We start from the raw sequence: 18,828 nt of genomic DNA, 5'->3' as shown, positions 1-18,828 counted from the left end.
TTCCCAACAGCATCACATATGGGGCTATCATGAACCTTGTTAGCAAAATACTTTCGGAGGAATTCCAGCCTTACTTTTGAAGTGAACTTGCTAGTTTCCATCTCCGCCTTAATCAAATCAATAGGGAGACCCAGAGAACGATGTAAGAGATTTATCGATTCTTATAAGTTCAACTCACTGTCCCCTTGCACCGCTCTTCCTCTAACTGTGACTCCACAGATTTGCACAACATTGTCCAAAGTCACAGTCATCTCCCCAAATAGCATATGGAAAGTGTTGGTCTCCGGATGCCATCTCTCCACAAACGCAAAGACCAATGGAGGATCTATATGCTCGTGATAACTTACCACGAGATCAAACAACCCAGTCCTTCTCAACTGTTGGAAAAATCTCGGAGACCTTTCAAATTCATTCTTGAAATACCATTGGCAGAACTTCGCTAAGTATGAAACACACTTCAACGCTCCGCGATCCTCTTGAAACAACCAAGCACGCATTAGATATATATATGAGCAGAAACAAAAGATTTTGTAAAAGAAAATCAAAGTGCTACAGAAAAACAAAATATTATCCTTCTCTCCCAAACATCGCGAGCGACATGCACCGTATAGTCATAAAACAACTCTAACTCATACGGGCCAACCCCATACTCACCTCTTTTAAACTCCAAATCATCATTGGATTTTCTTAAAAAATCCAATACCAGAGGTGCTTCTTCCACTGGTGGTACGACTTCTACCACATATTCTTCCACATCATCATCCTGCTCATCCTCCTCATCCCCCTCCTCACCCTCCTCATCACCCTCCTCCTCACCTTCCTCACTCTCCTTACTCTCCTCTTCCACTATACTCTTTCCTTTGTCCATATTTATATCTAAACCTACATTGTGATCACTATCTACACTATCTTCACTCGATGAATCAACTTCAGGAACCTCTTTTTCTTTGTGGTCCCCTCTACGTGTTGATGCCGTTAAGCCCTCTGCCCTTTGTCTCTTTCTTCCAACTGCGTCACCACTAGAGGAACCGCCGCCAAACAATCTCTTCACACCCTTGAATGTAGTTTTCGCTACATTTTTCACATTCTTTGATCGAAGACCCATTGCTAAAAAGAAAAATAAAACAAGTATTGGTAACTATTACAGTTCCAAGACATCTAAACTTCCAAAACTTCAAAAAATTCCAACAAGGATTACTTCGCAACGAAACAAATGTCATAATTGGTACACTACTAAGATCATTAAAATAAAAATCAAACATCAGTAAATTCAAACAATTTCCAATAGATAATGGAATCGAACCAGATAAATTGCTATGTTTAATACAAATGAACCTAGTCTTAAAACAATGCACCGGGTATTAAAAAAAAATCAAAATAACTGAAGATTCTAAAACAAACCAACAAAATTACTACATTCTTGACATTCTAAAACTAAAATCAGATGAAACCTAAATGTTATTTAGTAAAAGCACATAAGTCAATAAACTGGTGTGTGAGGGACTTACCCAGGTACACACAAACATGTGCAATTTAATCACAGTGAAACTACATTGGCTAAACAAAATTTAAACTGTTTCCCTCTATATTTGCAACTTATATGCCACTGAACCAACCTTATCTAGGTGACCATGAATTGTTTTTCTTTTGTGGTGGGTCATTTGAAATGAAAGCAACCTTACGAAAGAATCATTCTACAGCCTTTGCACTCAGGGAAAATCCTAACTTTGCTGCCATTTGGAGTTAGAAAAAACACTCAACCATCCTAGTTTATGGCCTGTGCTTCATAAGTCATGACTACACGCTTTAAGGTTATGGTGTTACTTTCATTATAGGGTTGTTAATCATAAGTATGGACTGTACTTGGAAATGAGCTGTAAAAAAGGTCTCACCTATTTGTCATAGTAGGTGAGACCCTTTTTACAGCTCGTAGTAGGTGAGTTTTGATTCAGTTGTAAGTTTTCAGACAACAGCAGTTTAGGTGGTTATTTTTGTTATTTAACGTGGCAGGTATTGAGGCTGCCTCTTCCACCTAAGTACACTAAAGGTATTGGAACACCTTTAGTATACTTAGGATTGTTGACGATGAATATTGTTAAATTAGAGACCAGAGCACTATTGGACCAAACACCAAATGAACAAACATGTAAGGGCTAAACAATGATGAAATTCTAGGCTAATGCCATATGTGCGCTCTGTCAACTCCTGAATTTGAAGGTCTATTTATCATGTCTTCCATCATTCCCATTCCCAGAGGGTATAAGAAAACAATACGGAATAAGGAATGTGAAAACAACCTCTAGTAAGATCTTTTGTTCACAAAATCTACGCACCCAATCATCCCAAATTAAGAAATTAAGAAAATGATGGAAAAAAAGAAACAAAATTTGAGAACTTGAAGACTAAATGCATGACTAATTATGCGAATCACCAAAAAACCATAATTAATTATACAAACTCACAATGATCAAATACATAATTAACATAACACACTATAAATCAAGCTTGAAAATTAAGAAGAACCAACCTGAATTTTAGAACAATTGAAAAACTCGCAATGAGAATAGCTTAACAATGGCGTGTTGGTGAGAGATGAGATAATACTTCACTAAATTTTAGATAGATGAGAAAAAACTCAATTTTTTTTTTTGGGTTCAGACTCGCGATGACGATAGAGATGATACCGGTGGAAAAAGTTTTTCCGGTTTCATTATTAGGTGGGCGGTGTATTTGGGCTTTTTTTTTGGTTTTGCGTATTTGGGCTTGGGCTGGAGACTGCCCAATCCAATTTGTGTGGCGCCCAATACTGGACCCAATTTTAATACTCTTCCGGTTTCCCCTTACTTTATACTCTCTTTATCACTGTCCAAAACTTTTAGTGAGACTGTGAGAGAGCTATTTTCCTTCTAATATAGAGAAGAGAATCTTGGTAGTGTTGTTGACCAAGTCGTGGTGCATTAAAAATCAACCAACAAAAAGATACAAAAAAATAGGGAAGGGAATGTTACTATAGTCAACCAGCAAAAGTTCTGTTCCTACGGTCCTACCTTTACAACCATGCAGAGAAATCTAACCAATTAATATGTCTAAATTCTAGACTGTACATAGGAGGCAATGACCAAGTTGCCCTCTGTGGACACAGTTATCTTCTCTGCAAGTTGCAAATCTGAATCACTGTAGAATTCTGGAACATAGTACGAGAGTGGATGACAAGACAGAGGGACTGACAGTAGGATCAAGTAAGGGACGACAGTAAAATCTGAGCGAATCGAAGTACTAGGCCTACATGGATTATGGATCACATCTAGACATCTAGTAAATACAGAATATCCCAGCCTTCCAAAACCAAAGCATGGACATTTGATGTTTACAGAAGTAACATAACCGCAACTACCACTAAAGTAGTAAACTGTAAACCAGCACACCTCTTCTAAACTCACGGAAACAATAATGCTTCTAAATTCTATTACAATGAGATATCCAAACCTACCTTCTACATATTACCAGACAAAAATAAGTTCTTTGAGTACAACCAGAAGTGACTTGGCTCACATAAACTCAAAAATGTTGTACATATTCTCATTTAAGCATATAAATGAAACCCCACCCGCTCCTGCTACAGGTTTGTGATCAAAAATTTCATTCACTATCCTCCCATGGAGCCTTTGATTGGATTATAACCCGAGCTCCGGAGGCAAGCCTGCAGGGAGATAGCATTAAGAGGTTCAATCAAACATCGACTCCAATGCACTTAAGCACAAATAAATATGATCATGACGATGCATATATACAAAGACTTGAAACTCAACTTTCTTCAATTTTGACGGCTTTACTTTTATCTTCTCTAAACGAATCTAATCTTTTCGAAGATTTTTTGCTCGAAGATGATTCAGTGAACCTCTTACTGCTAGCATTTGACACGCTCAAGGATGCTGCATCTGACATATCAGCACCTGATGAAGAATTTCTTGGCCTCTCTGAAAGAGGGGATTTTGTTGCTTCATTCCTTGGGTGTTTACACAATGAAGCCTTGATTGACCGAGGGATGCACTTAGAACGTGCCGAGTCAACTGGTTCATTCTCCCCTGCTGAATCTGATGGTTTACATGTCCTGCATCAGAAGTATTTTCCAACTTCTTCTCAGAACAACTAGAAATATAATCCAAGCACATTTTAGTGCTTTCTTTCTTTCTCAGATCAAAAGTTCTTTCTTTAACTAATTTTTCAGACTGTGTCACGGATTGAAATAAAACACGTCATTAATGGAATAGACATAAGTGCGAAATACTGGTGACACATGTAAACCTGATAATTCTTGGTTTTACACATCAACAATTGAAGATAAAGATTCATAACTAGGTATCTAGATCTGGGGACCTGGAAGGCTGGAACATTTACATAAACATGGCATCTAATTAAGTTCAAGTTCACATTGTGGATAGTAAGCTTTTCAACACTTTTGAACTGTTAAACCTCAAGGAATTGTAACATGAAACTTAAACACATATTTACCTGTCGGCATTGTACGAGGAAGAGCGTTTCAGACCAGTAAATCCTTCCCCCTCTCCCTTGTTTGTCTTAGTCTCAATGAGACTTCCACTGAAATATTCCTTTTCTTCCAATCTCAAACCCATAATCCTGGGGTTATCTGAGAGACAATCAAGCTCTCCCATCATCATGGAAGAAGAATATAACGGTGAGGGGAATTTTGAGTGAGAAAACCTAGGCCTGTAGGTTGGTATGAGGCCAAAACTGTGATCCTTCACTGAAATTGAACCACAGGAAATCAGTTGCATAAGCACATTTGAAGGCTTCAATTTGGTATTAGGAGGCAGACGAATATCTTCCTCTTCCAGGATCCTGAAGCTATTCATCTTGTTTAAATCTGCTCTAATCAAAGATTCCAATGTCTCTGTCTTGCCACCTGAGGAAGTACTGGAGGAAGATGGAGGTGGTGAAACCTCATCTCTGGAAAGTTCAGAGTTCTCCTTTGCCGGCTGAACCTGGATTGGATGATGGCCACTGCACTCTAATTCTAGTGACCCATCATCAGTTGAAACACCTCGTATACATGTTTCTCGCGATTTGCTCGTTCCTACACATTCATCAGTCTGTGTTGAAGCATTAGCCGCACCATCCCCTTTGCAGACCTTGTAATTTGTCAAGCTCATAGAGCTCACACACGAGGTATCCTTTCCCACTCTAGACTCTGGAGACACACTACAAGATTCAGGGCGTTGCAGAGGAGGAGACACTTCATCTTCTTGACAAGGTCTTGTCTCTTTCTCCATGCTTGAAAATGAAGAAGAAGATTCCTGGCTTCTCGTAGAAGTAGGTTCTTCTAATTGCTTCGAGTTTTGCAGCTTCGCATTACTGTTGGGATGTAAATGATCTAAAGAGAAGACAATATCCGCAATTCATGGTTGTCAAAGCTCATTCAACACCTATGTAAATTTCAACTTAGCATTGTATGTATATTACAGGATTAAAGTTCTTTCAGATTCAAATTACCTGCATGAGATTCTTCAAGAATTTCTGAACCTTTTAGTACATATTCACTTCCATGAGCAGGATGTATAAGGTCATCTTCACAAAGATCATGCCAAACAAATCCATTCTTATAGCTTCTGAATCACCAAAAGCAACCAAAATAATTAGCACCCCCAAATCCAAAAAAAAAACAACAAAACAAAGCAAAAAAAAAAAAAAAATGTACGCCATTCACCTCTTACAAGACCAAGAATACATAGAAGGCATGCCCCTTCCTCGCAACGCATTGAGACGATTAATCACATCTACAAAAACAAAAAAAATTCAAAGTCCATCCCAAACAAGTAACAATATACTAAACCAGTTGTTTACCTCTCAAGTAAAGACCTTCAGCCGATGAAAGTGGAACTTCAATGAAATGGGGATGTTCCAAATGACGATTTCGACATAGATAGTAAACAACAGGAACTCTTCTAATATAATTTTTCGGTGACGGTTCTCTCCACACTTTTGCCCTATCTGGACTAGTTTCTCTATATTTCCTCATTCTCCCTTCCATAGTAGTAAAAAATCGCTTCAAATTTAGACAGATCTGTAACCAAACAATTCAAACAGTTTGATCTATGAAACAACAAGAATAGATCACATAATCCAGTAAAGAAATGCTGCGGAGAGGATTATTAACCTGGAAATGAAGGGGTCTTTGTTCATCATAAATTCAAAAGAAGTAGAAAGTGAAGTTGGATATATTGTGAGCACGTGAGTGAGAGTTGCTGATGTGAAGAAGGAGCTGTAAAGAGGGAAGTAGAAAGAGACGGAAGAGATTTTTGCACTTTTTAAGATTTTTGTAGTATTGCGTTTTATATCAACCAACAACACTGACAAGGAATTAATTAGTGGCAGAAATTAAAAAAAGTGTGATGTGAACTGACCTGAAGAGGGAAACACTCAGAGACTGTATAGAGCAACTGAGCAAGCATAGAGGCGGTATACGCACCTCATGTCCTGCCTGCTCTTTTAGTTCTCTCAACTTCTCAAGTCGTATTCAATGTGACCCTGTGTAAGTTTTTCTCCTGTTTTACCAATTTTGCACATACATGTTACTGCAATGCGGATAATGCATTCTTAAATGCCCGTACAGAATGACAGCAAGTACAGTTTACTTTTAACAACTGTTCAACTGACATTTCTTCATTTTTGGTTTGTTATGGTATTTTTTTTTTTGAAAAATGGGCGAAGTCCACAATATATTGTTGTGGATTGGATTTTACCCATGTCTCAGTTTTCCTAACGCGCAGGCAAACACCTAAATACCAGCTGTTGAGAAATCGAGAATTGAGTGTGGGGAGAACCGAGAAATCGAGAATTGAGTGTGGGGAGAACCAGTGTACTAAAGTCGTTAAAGCGCGTCTAAGGCGCAACACTCTCTTGTGCTTTAGACGCAATGCGCGAGGTGTGGTGCGCGTCTGATTGAAGTGAGGCGCGTAGTAATAGAAAAATAGATATATCAAATAAAAAATAAAATAAATATTAAATATGACATGAATTATTACTGATTTGCTTAGTCAAACTTTAAAATTAATTTTATGTGATTGTAAACATAAAACCATTGTAATCATTTAAAAGAAAAATATTAAGCAATAAGTAAAAAGCAAAATAAAATTCGTATCTCTCAATACAATCTAGCTCAACTTCAATAAACTAAAATAATGAACCGATCGAATTGAGCCAAATGAGTTCTTCATAAAATAGAACACGTGATTCAAATTTTAGAATCTCGTAAAACTTCATTTAAAATTTAATCTATCTTTGTGTCTTCTCTCAATCCATACAACTTAACAAAAACTAGTCAAAATTAAGTTTAAAATGTACTCCACAATGAAACTTACTAAATTTGTATAATTTCTTATATCATATAACATTGGATCGAGTGTAAATGTGTCACATATAGCAAAAATTGTAAAAAAAAAGAAAAAAATTGTAAAAGTTGATAAGTCGCGCGCCTCAACAAAAGGCACAAAAAACGCACGCCTTATGTTACCTCTCGCGCCTTGGTCAAGGCGAGGCACTAAAGTGCGTCTTGCGCCTTAGGCGCGCGCCTATTTGCGCCTTGACTACACTGGGGAGAACTGTGGTTTTGGTTCCGTTTGTTTCTATTATATTTTATTTTATTTTAAATGGAAATTTTATTGATAATGATAACGAGTTTTACAAATGATTAGGACAAGCATGTAACAAAATGCGCTACCCCAGTATTTTCTGAATGACAAATCATATATTCCTAAATACAAACTCGTTAGAACCAGCTATCATTACGTTACCGTCCATAACTTTCTGCAACCTCTTAAGGAGCTCAACAAACTGTTATGCCAAGAAACCAAAATTGTCTTAACTAAACGGAATGAAACAATACTGATTAGCCTTACAAGCATCCTCATGTTTCTCAATCTTTCCTACCACTGCTCTATTAGCTGTTTCTCCTACCTCATAGAATTGAATGGAAATAATTTAAAAATGGTGTGTGTTTAGTAAACTGTGGAAAATAAAGTGAAAACTGGAAAAAATAATAATCAAGTTTGTTTGCAAAAACTATGGAAATGAATAATTATACTGTTGGATGTGCTAGTAGGAGCCCCTAGCTATCCATTTCCTTTCTTTACTCAAAATTTTCAAGAGTTAACTAAAGACATAAAGCCTTTTCCATTTTCATGATTTTGTTTTCCTATGAAAAAACTCATTTTTTTTCCTATGGATAAACAAACACTTTAAAAATTATAGAAAAATAGGCCACTCTTATTTTACTTTTCTTTCTATAGTGTTTCCATCAGATAATTTTTGAAAGAATTTTGGTGGAATTATTTTTAAACCTTTCCAAAGAAGAAAATTCACTCAGTTGTATAGGTGCTTTGTTGATGAAGATTCTTCAACATGTAAATACAGGTCGAATTCATTTGCATTAATACAACATTGTCTCCATAAGTGCAACCTCCTAAACTACAAACCCCAACAATAAAAAATCCCGTCTAAGGTGAAAGATAATTCGCTAAAATTACGTTCTACTGGCAATTCAAGAATTTATTGAATTTAACTCGAGACTGTTTTATGATTATAAGCAGCTGACGTGGGACACAATTTATGAGGACTGCAATGCAAGGCCCAAAATATCGCCGATATATCCGATATATATCGTTTTTTTGGTACACCGACATGGATATATTCAATATATCTCAACCGAATATTGAATTTTTTTTTCCGATATATATCGTAATTTATAATATAACGATATATATCGATCGATATATACGATATATCCGATATAAATTATTGACTTTGATCGATATTGTTGATTTTGACCAAATATTATTGATTTTGATCGATATATTGACGATATTTTCGATATAATCAACGATATTTCCAATATCTCGATATACAAAACAAAATTTTGACTGATCAACAAAAAAAAATATATTTATGATATTTTCGATATATTTGATATATATCGGTTTTTTAGTACATCGAAATATTCACTTAATTCGATATGTTGGCCTTGCTGCAATGTACCATAAGCTTGTGTCATGTTCTATGATCCGAATATATGTAATTTTGTCGTTGGGAACTTGGGATAGACATGAATGCGCTTTCCCTCTTTAATTTCGTCTCACACCATGGTCAATAGTCCATCGTTACATGATGCGTTTGCGGGGAGGAAATTTTGTTAATCAAATCTAGGTCCCGCCCTGAGCTGTTGGTGGCCCAAAACCAACCAACAAAAAGTTTCATTGCTCATAAGCCGTAGTTAAGCCCACAAGTTTTTTTTTTTATTATTATTTTTTTATCAGAACCCATAAGTTTTCTTCATGTTGGTGACTTGGTGAATATAGGAGTTATATGTTTCTTGTTCTCTGGTTTACAATTGGCTAGGCAAATTTGAAATGATGGTCTGACATGTTTTTAATGTTCCGCTCGTTATATAGGGGTGTGACATTAATATGTGAAAATTAACATTTTTCTTGTGATCTATTATTACCAAAGTGATCTTAATAAAATACGTCTACCACCAGGAAGCACCATGTTGCACCGACCACCGAGTGTGTTAGTATTGTTCTTTAAAGCGAAGATTAAAACTAACAAGGGTCATGTAGGCTGTAGCAAGGCCCAAAATTTCGATATCGGTTAATATATCGGTGTATCCAAAAACCGAGATATATCGAATATCTCGGTTTTTTTGGTGACCAGTCCAAAGTTTCTAAAATATCGGATATCTCGTCGATATATTTCGGATATCTTACCGATATATCTCAGATATATTGGATATTTCGGAAATTTCAATATTAAGTTATTAACAATTGGTCAAAAAGTCAACTGATATATATCGATTATCTCGGAAACATCGATTATATCGGCGATATAAACTTTCATATCGGAAATTCTGATATATATCGGAAAAAAAGGGGTTCAATATTCGGTGGATATATGTCGGAAATATCGATATCGGTGTACCAATTTACCGAGATATATCGGCAAGATATCAGATATCTCGGCGATATTTTGGGCCATGGGCTGTAGCCATGTAGGGAATAAGATGGGCCTTGTTTAAAGTTTAAATTGACCAAAAACTTGTTACTCCCATTTTTCTACCAAGAGTCTACACTCTACACTCTATAACCATATTGGCTTACGTGGAGCTTATAAATAGTCTCAATTTTCCGGCCACAGTTATAGACATTCTTAATGTAACAAAAGATTTTTACACAAACCATTAAAACCCTCACCCTAACATGTTAATATTCAAATTTATGTGACGAATACTTTTTAGTTTCTTCAAAGCCCACGTCAAAAGGCAATAGCTCAAAAGTCAAAACCGAAGGTATTCTTTCTTTCTTATATCCATTCATTCATTGCTTATTATTGCAGCACATTGAATTGTTTGATCAAACTTTAAACCAATTCTTAAACTTAAGCTAATGATCATGAATCGCATGAACTCACCGACATCATAATAATTATTGTAGATGTTAGTGTTTACTGGACAATGACTTGATGATTTGGATGATAGGGAATGACTGCACTCTTCTCGGAATAAGAGTTGCCTATGTATTAAGTTTCTTGTGGTAAACTTGAATAAATCCTTATATAGTTCATCTCTCTCTATTTATAGATGTTCAAGCTGACTTTTCATATTTGCTTTGGATTGTTATGAAGTGTAGATCCACCTTGTGTGCTATTTTGATGATTCGCTATTATTCTGCTGTCACAAAATTAATGTCTCTTTGATTGTGGCGTTGATTGAGCTCCAAGATTGCGCTAGTTGATTTGCTTTCATAAATGGCTGTAACTGATGTTATGGACGACCTGGGTGTTGGGTCGTGGGTATGATCTGATGGTGTGGGACGAGTTGAAAGATGACGATCTGGTATGTGGATATGTGTACTGTAGTGTGGAACAGGGGTACTTTTTTGGCCCACTTTTATCCGTTCTTTGGACAACTGTTGGGTGGAAAAAGGACGGTTTAAAAAATAAAGTCTGAAAACACGTGTCTAACAGCTATTTGTTTTGAATTTAGGTTTCGAAAAATGTGTGGGAACAGTTGGGTTTTGAAACATGGGCCCAAATCACGGCGATTTTGTGGGCTAGTCATGATTATGCTTGTGTGGGAAACTGAAACGATTTGTATTTTCTCGAGGTTTTGGGCAGGTAAGGGTTTTGGTTTTGTGAAAGGTTTTCATCTGTTCATTCTTCAAGCAAAGGAAATAAAACAAAGTGAAAGAAAGAAAGAAAAAAAAAATTGCTCTTCCTTTGCTATCAGGTGCGGGCTTTTCAACTTAAAAATTTGATCTTTTCTTCTTTCTTTGATTTTGCAATGTCTATAACTAGTGATAGTTTGAGTGGTGAAGTTGAAATTGATGAATGGAGAGAGAGGACAATAAGTGATGAAGAGGAAGATATTGAAGTTAAGTCTTGTAGTGGTGATGAGGCTTCCTCGTCTCCATTGTTGGAGACGAGGGCTGAGGATGCGAGGAGGCCTAGGTTGGAAGATTGTTATGCTTCTCTGAGGGAGGAGTTTGGTTGGGTGAAGGCCGACCTGGCCATGTACGACCTGAGGGGGGAGAAGAATTTTTTTAATAGTAACTACGTTCTGATAAGAGCCCAAAACTGTAGTTTTAACCCCTTAATAATACTACTTTTAGACCAATTATGCGAGTAATAAATAAGAGTTAATGCTAATTACATGCTTTTATGTATTTCAGGCATGGAACTCAATTATGTGCAGAAATGTGCCACTTTGGCGATATAAAGGAGCAAAGGGTTGGTTGCTAAGAAGTTTTGTGATAAAGGCTAAGATTCAAGGAGACAAAGCCTTTATGAAGCCCTGGCCAAAAAGTGAAAAGTCAACAGGCGGCTAAAAACAAGACAAGACAAGTGAGAACTTCCAAAGACTATATCTTTGGACTCAGGCCTTGGATTTGGGCCTACCTTACGTCAAAACGACCGGCTCGGAAAGAGCTTTCCAATGGTCTAAGCCTTAACCCAATCAGAGAAGCAGAAGTGGATGAAAAGTCTACTAAAGTCAAAACCAGCTGAAACGGGCTTTGTAGACTGAAGAAATTGGGCTTTGGGCTCGATTTTCCGGCCCAAAATATGGCTCCTCAGCCCATGCACGAAATTATGGATCTGGTCTCCTCTTTTACATAAAAGAAGACTTAGCTCTTAAGAAAGGGATAGTTAGAGAATATAGGATAAAAAGTAGCCATTAAAATAACCTGTAGATCTAGTTTTTGAATTCAATTAGTTAAATTAATTAGTTTCATACATTGTTTTAGATTAATTCTTGGAATTATAGTTTTTCATTGATTAGATAAATAAAATAGTTATTTCTTGTTCATTTCGATTTTGTCATTTAAAATTGTTAGATCTAATTTCAGTTGTTGTTATTCAATTCTTAGTTATTAATTTAGAATTCAATTATTGTTTAGTTACATTTAATAAAGTTATAATCTTTATATTACGTCTAGTTTTAATTCACATCGTAATATAATTCTCACCATTGCTCTCATTAGACTTTGAATAGATTAGTCAATCTAGGAAACTTGAATGCTAAGGAACTAAGAGTGGAACGAACTTTTTACTCTACTCTATTTCGATAGAATTGAGAGTATAGAAATCTTTGATAGCAACGCAAAATTAAGTTTAGTTTCACTTGTGTTTTGAGTTTCATCGTTCATTTCGTAGGTAAATTATTCAATTTTATGTTTATCAAATGGCGCCGCTGCCATCTTAGTACTCTTTATTATTGTTTTCTTTAGAATTGATAGTTTTTCAAAGTCTCATAACCCACCCACCCTTGTTTGGATTCTCACTGTGGTTGTCAGTTTCAGCTTTGCAAGTTTCCACAAAAAATTACTCGGGCTCACATGGGCAAGCCAAAGTGGAGCACGCACCGCCCCACACGCCTAGAATCCCACCCTTTGGTCGAAGCCACTGCGCCTACCAAGGCCAACTTGGGCGCCACCTGTATTTCCACGCTGGGAATTCCAACTTTTGGCTAAGCCACCTACCACCACGCCCTACCAAGGCCAACTTGGAGCGCCACTTGCGCCCACACGCCTGGAATCCTAACTTTTGCTCGAAAGCGACTGCGCCCTGCCTAGATATATTCTCGAGCGCCTCCGCCTGAAATCAAACCGCCCGATTTCCACAGGTTTGTTTTGAACTTCCATTTCTTCAAAGTTTTCAGTGTTCTAACTTGTTATATACACTGAGCACGCGTAAACAAGACGCTATTCATAAGCGAAGCAAAAAGGCTTTCAGGTACTCTTTTCTTCCACATCTCGTATCTTCTGTTAGAGGTTCATACTAGCATATCAGGATTGTTTGGAGTGTTGTTGTGTTTCATTAATATTGGTCTTAGCCTTGCATGAGATTAAGGTTGGGCCGAAGAAAAACACCTAACATAATTAACCGACAACGGCAACAAACAAATCTTTCTAGTATACCACTCACTACACCTCTAGCTAGCATATCACACACACCACCTGAAGTAATGGCTGAAGAAAGAGAGTCTCCTCTCTTTGACTTTTACAAAGCATTGAACGATAGCCCTAAATATTGCATCGTTCTATCAGACCCAATGGGGGATTTCCGAATCCCCCCAAATATATTTAATTTGTTACCCGTTTTTCATGGGTTAGACCATGAAAAACCTTATCAGCACATGCGTAGGATTGACCATGTCCTTACTACATTCCACCATCCTACGGTAGGTGCTGAACAAATTAAACTAAGGGTATTTCCCTTCACCTTAGCCGATAAGGAGGCGTCTTGGTTAACCGCCCTTGGCGCTCTTAATTCGTGGACTCATGGGCTAAACTTGTTCAACTATTCATGGAACATTTTTATCCACCACTGAAGACCGATGAAATGCTTTCCAAGATTCATTTCTTTCGACAGAATCCTCATGAATCATTTTCAGAGGCTTGGAATTGTTTCACCGATCTACTTATAGAGTGTCCACACCATAACCTCGCGAAAGACATATTAGTTCGTGCCTTTTTCAAAGGACTTCTACACCACGATAAAGAAGTCCTTGACATAATGAATGGGGGTAGTTTCTTAAGTAAAGGAGCCTCGGAGGCTTATAAATTTTTAGAAGATCAGACTAAGTGATAAGTGCAGAATTATTACATATTCACGCCCAATTTTATATGAGTTAGTCCAGTTATTTTATATAATTTCGTATTGATTATCGTGTTTCCTTGGTTTTTGCAGAAATGGTATGAATCGTGAACAAGGTTGAAAAGTCTTTGGAAGTTGACTGATTGTGCTATAGAGAGGCCTCTATTTCCTAGCTTGACTAAGCCCAAGTGACCAAAGCCCAATTATAGAGAGTTAAAAGGTTGGACCGAACCGGTTAACAACTAATGGCCATACCGGTTCATGTCCACATGAGAGCACCGAATCAGACCTTATGTTTCTCCACCCTTCGCTCACGAACAGAAACTTTGGTTTCATTCTCCAAACTGAATTCGCACAACAGAGAAACCGATCCCTCAAATTTCGGCCGACCAAATTGAACACGCTTCCACTCACCAAATCACTTTACGGACCACCCCGATCAAAGCTCTAGTTTCCTTCTCGAACTCTGATTCTCACGAACAGAAAATGGGATTTCCAATTTGAACCAAAGACATCATCTCTTAATCGAATACGACCTTCCAAAATCAGCCCATAACCAATCATTAAATCCCACATTAGTACCTAGCTGCCACGGGATCACTACCATCTATCTTTCTCACAAAACAAAGACCGACTTCGACTAAAACTGATCCAAACCCGAACCTCTCACACCGACTTGAATCCCATTCAAGTCAAACACCATCATAACCAATCCATTATATAAACAAGAGAGAAACAGAGAGAGGGGGACAACACGTAAATACGTGTCGAGAGCTTTGGAAAACAAAGAACAGTGGCGGCTGATTGAAGGCAGAGGCCGAGACTTTTGAAATTTGGAACGAAGGAGCGTAAGAAGATAAACCACCCGCCAGACTCTATTGGATTTATCAATGGGTTTATTCTTTTCTGTTTTTATGTTCTACTTATCATGTCTAGCTAAATTCAAAGCTAGGGCTTAGATGAAGCCCTAGATTTTATGAGGTTTTCTAAGTTTAATTGGGTTATTGTTCTCGACTTAAGTTTACTGATAAATAATTAATTGAATTATCCGATTTATTAGTAGAAATTCTATCATTGATTATATCCTGCATGTTTAATCCATGTCTAGACTAGTCAATTGTTGGATTAAGTTTCGTTGATATCGAAGCTTCGGTTCTAAAGTTTATTTTAAACCCGTGGAGAAGTCAGATCTTGTAAAAAGACAATTTTGCTAGGGGTTTATATCGTTCTTTGAAATTCAATTAATAATGATTTGTTAGAATTGTTTAAGAATTACACGTTCACATCTTCGAAAGCAAGCAAGGGTTACCTTTCCCTCATGCTACTCGTATTAAAAGAGAACTTTAAAATTAATTAAACTAGGATAATCTACAACGGTCTAGGGTGGATTCGAATGCCTTAGTGTTTTCTTCGTTAATAGTTAATCCATTTAATTTATTGCTTTCGTAGTAATTAGTTAATTTTAGTTAATAGTAACTCAAACTTCCATAAAACAAATATTGTTCGAATTAGGTTAGGTAATATTTTAGTATTCAATTGTCCTGAGTAGCAATCCCTGTGGGATCGACCCGTTCGCCGCAACTATATTCAACGATAGCTGTGCGCTTGCGGTATAACTAGGGTTAGATTAGTCTATTAATTTAGACTGACTAATTTTCTATCAAGTTTTTGGCGCCGCTGCCGGGGATTGTAGTGGCACAATTGAGTTTTAAAGTCTTATTTATCGTGATTCGTAGTTTAAGTTTAGTCGTAGTTATATTAATTCGTAGTTTACGTGTTTAATTTTAGTTATTTTTGCAGATAGTTAAGCAAAGATTTCTTCTTACAAGGTTGATAGTCGTGATTTTGTTGTGGACTTTGTGAAGTTTCTTGCTTGTCGTCACCCGGCGTCGCAAGTAGCCCTCGAAGGCTCACGCCGGAGGTACGTCTCTTTCCTTTGTGGGTTGAATTTTGTTTGTTTCGTGTGTTTTGCTTGTTTTCATTGTTTCTTGCATCTAGGAAGGTTAAATCACCTTGACCAGCCTTAGGCATATTGCATTAGGACAGGTTTTAGCCCGCTCATTAGGAAAGCTCTTTTGACACGTGGATCGAGTGACGGTGCTTTTGCACAAGAACTGGGAATCGTGTTATTTGGGTTTAGGAGCAAATATATTAAACAATATTTAAAATTCAATCTGGGTTGAAATATTTGTTTGGTATTGTTTGTGTGAGCATCGTTTGCATCATTTATTAGAGTCTTAGGTTTTAGAAGTGGTTTATGATTGAGACTCGATCCAATAATCGAGTTAGCTTTCATTTGATTCAGAAATTGAACGGACACTTCATAAAAGGATTAGAAATCTCGCCGAGTTAGAGATACCTATAACCTTTGTCGGTAATACACCAATTTTTGCTGACATGACTGACAATAATAATGACATTGTTGTCCAAGTACCTAGGTCCATTAAGGAATTCATATATCCTACTAGGACAACTCGACCGTCTTGCATCGTTCCTCCACCGACCAATGCTAATAATTTCGAGTTAAAGCCCAATCTACTTGGGCTACTTCCTAAGTTTAGGGGTACAGACGAGGAAGATCCATATCTTCATGTAAGGGAGTTTGAAGATATTTGTGGGACTGTGAAACTTCAACAGTTTAGCGATGAGGCTATAAAGCTGAAGTTATTCCCTTTTTCCCTTAAGGAGAAAGCGAAAAGTTGGTTTCACACCCTTCCATCTAATTCCATAACTACATGGGAAAGATTATGCATTGTGTTCTTAAAGAATTTTTTCCCTAATCATAAGGCAACTGCTTTTAGAAAAAATTTATCATCTTTTTGCCAAGCTGATGGAGAGTCATTATGGAAGTGTATGGAGAGGTTCAAGGACCTGCTCTTGCAGTGTCCTAACCATGGCCTAGAGAAGGGTAGACTTATACAGATTCTCTATGAGGGTCTTGATTTTAGCTCTAAGGCTATGATTGAGACCATGAGTACTGGAGATTTCTGTGATAAGACTGTGGATGATGCATGGTCGTTTTTAGAAGACGTTCTTTGAAAAGGTCCAACAATGGGAAACTAGTCGTGAGCCTAAGAAGGTGGCTAGTAGTACTACAAAGAATGTTATGTTTCACGTTGATAAAGATTTTGACTCGAATGCCAAAATAGTCTGCCTTAGTTAGAAGAGTTGAGGCTCTTGAGGTAGAAAAGGAGACAAAATCTCCAGCTCAAGTTAATAATGTTGAGACCCCCCTGTTTGTTTGTCAGGCGATAGTCTTGATCACGTGATTGATAATTGCCTCAAGGCCAATCGCCAAGTTAATGCTTTTAATTCACACCAAAAGCCGGGCAATAATCCGTTTTTCTAATACGTGATAACCACGGGTGGGCGAACCACCCCAACCTATCTTGGTCCAAGGGTATACATCGGGTGGTCCAGTTAGTAATACAAACCCGGTGCAACAATATACACCCCAACCACCTAAGCTGTCACCTTTAGAAGAAACTATGGCTCAATTAGCAATGGACCACCATGAAATTCCGTGAAACAACCCAACCGGTTTATGCAAGCCACCAAACGGCTACTCAGAGAATGCTCAAGCCCTTAGGAAGTTGGAAGTTCAAATTGGTCAAATTGCTAATACTTTGAATGAGAGGGACAAGGGGTAAGTTTCCTAGTCAACCAAGAGCTAATCCTAGGGGACAATTTGAAATAAGTTCTAACTTGAACCAAGGGAACCACCAGGAGCAAGCCAAGTCTATTACTATTCTTAGGAGTGGTAAACAGGTTGATAATAGGGTTGAGGTACCTAAGGATGGTGAGGTTGGACCTGATCCTATAGAGATTGTAAGGGAGGAGAATGACGTAAGTGGGACTACTAGTCGTAATACTTCCAAGGGGAGCTTAGAACCTCCTACTCCTGTGCAGACTAGTCCTATACCTTCTTATATACCAAAAGCTCCTTTTCCCCAACGGTTAGATCAGGCTAAGAAAGTATCTAATTTGAGTGAGATGATGGAGCTGTTTAAACAAGTTCAAATCAACATTCCATTACTTGATGCCATAAAACAAGTTCCTTCTTATGCCAAGTTTCTTAAGGATTTGTGCACACAGAAACGTAAGTTGAATGTGCACAAGAAAGCCTTCCTTACCGAGCAAGTGAGCTCCATTATCCAAAACCAAACCCCGCCTAAGTTTAGAGATCCTGGATGCCCTACTATTTCTTGCGTAATTGGTGATCATATGATTGAGAAGGCATTGCTAGATTTAGGGGCTAGTGTTAATTTGTTACCCTATTCGGTTTATTTACAGCTTGGTCTTGGTAAGTTAAAACCCACCACCATTACTCTTCAATTAGCGGATAGGTGCGCGGGAGAGTTCCACGGGGTATTATTGAGGATGTTTTGATTCAGGTTGACAAGTTTTATTTCCCTGTTGATTTTATTGTTCTAGATACTGTTGGGACCCTAAGCACCACATTCTGTTATCTTAGGTCGCCCATTCTTGGCCACATCTAATGCTATCATTAACTGCGTAATGGAGTGTTGAAACTTTCTTTTGGTAATATGACTACCGAGCTTAACGTGTTTAATGTGGGTCAACAACTCCCCGAGCGATGATTTTTGGGAAGTTAATCTTATTGAGTCCGTGGTCCATAAGACTTTCTTAGAGAGTTATTCCGAT

The 18,828-nt window shown here is 37.5% G+C and overlaps 1 protein-coding gene and 1 pseudogene across 4 annotated transcripts; one reads left to right on the top strand and one right to left on the bottom strand.

Annotated features, from left to right (window-relative positions):
- Positions 1–3,431: 3,431 nt before the first annotated feature.
- Positions 3,432–6,587, bottom strand: LOC147482435 (UPSTREAM OF FLC protein (DUF966)). 4 transcript variants are annotated; one of them, XM_086578181.1, is made up of 8 exons: positions 6,423–6,587; positions 6,176–6,280; positions 5,863–6,082; positions 5,726–5,795; positions 5,512–5,627; positions 4,513–5,392; positions 3,810–4,111; positions 3,432–3,700 (listed from the first exon to the last, which is right to left on the bottom strand). In XM_086578181.1, exons 3-8 carry the CDS (start codon positions 6,047–6,049, stop codon positions 3,675–3,677), a joined length of 1,581 nt encoding a protein of 526 aa, XP_086434307.1. In that variant the 5' UTR covers positions 6,050–6,082; positions 6,176–6,280; positions 6,423–6,587; the 3' UTR covers positions 3,432–3,674. The 4 variants fall into 4 exon arrangements, with proteins under 4 accessions (XP_086434307.1, XP_086434308.1, XP_086434306.1 ...); XM_086578182.1 differs by having other exon boundaries at positions 6,176–6,263; positions 6,423–6,563; XM_086578180.1 differs by lacking the exon at positions 6,423–6,587 and having other exon boundaries at positions 3,432–3,702; positions 3,811–4,111; positions 6,176–6,318.
- Positions 6,588–17,793: 11,206 nt separating this feature from the next.
- LOC147482434 (uncharacterized) overlaps positions 17,794–18,828 on the top strand; it is a 41,966-nt pseudogene continuing 40,931 nt past the window's right edge.

The sequence above is a fragment of the Coptis chinensis genome, chromosome 8, assembly GCF_015680905.1.
Source record: "Coptis chinensis isolate HL-2020 chromosome 8, ASM1568090v1, whole genome shotgun sequence".
NCBI classification, from domain to species: Eukaryota; Viridiplantae; Streptophyta; class Magnoliopsida; order Ranunculales; family Ranunculaceae; genus Coptis; species Coptis chinensis.
This window is presented reverse-complemented; position numbering and strand designations above follow the sequence as displayed.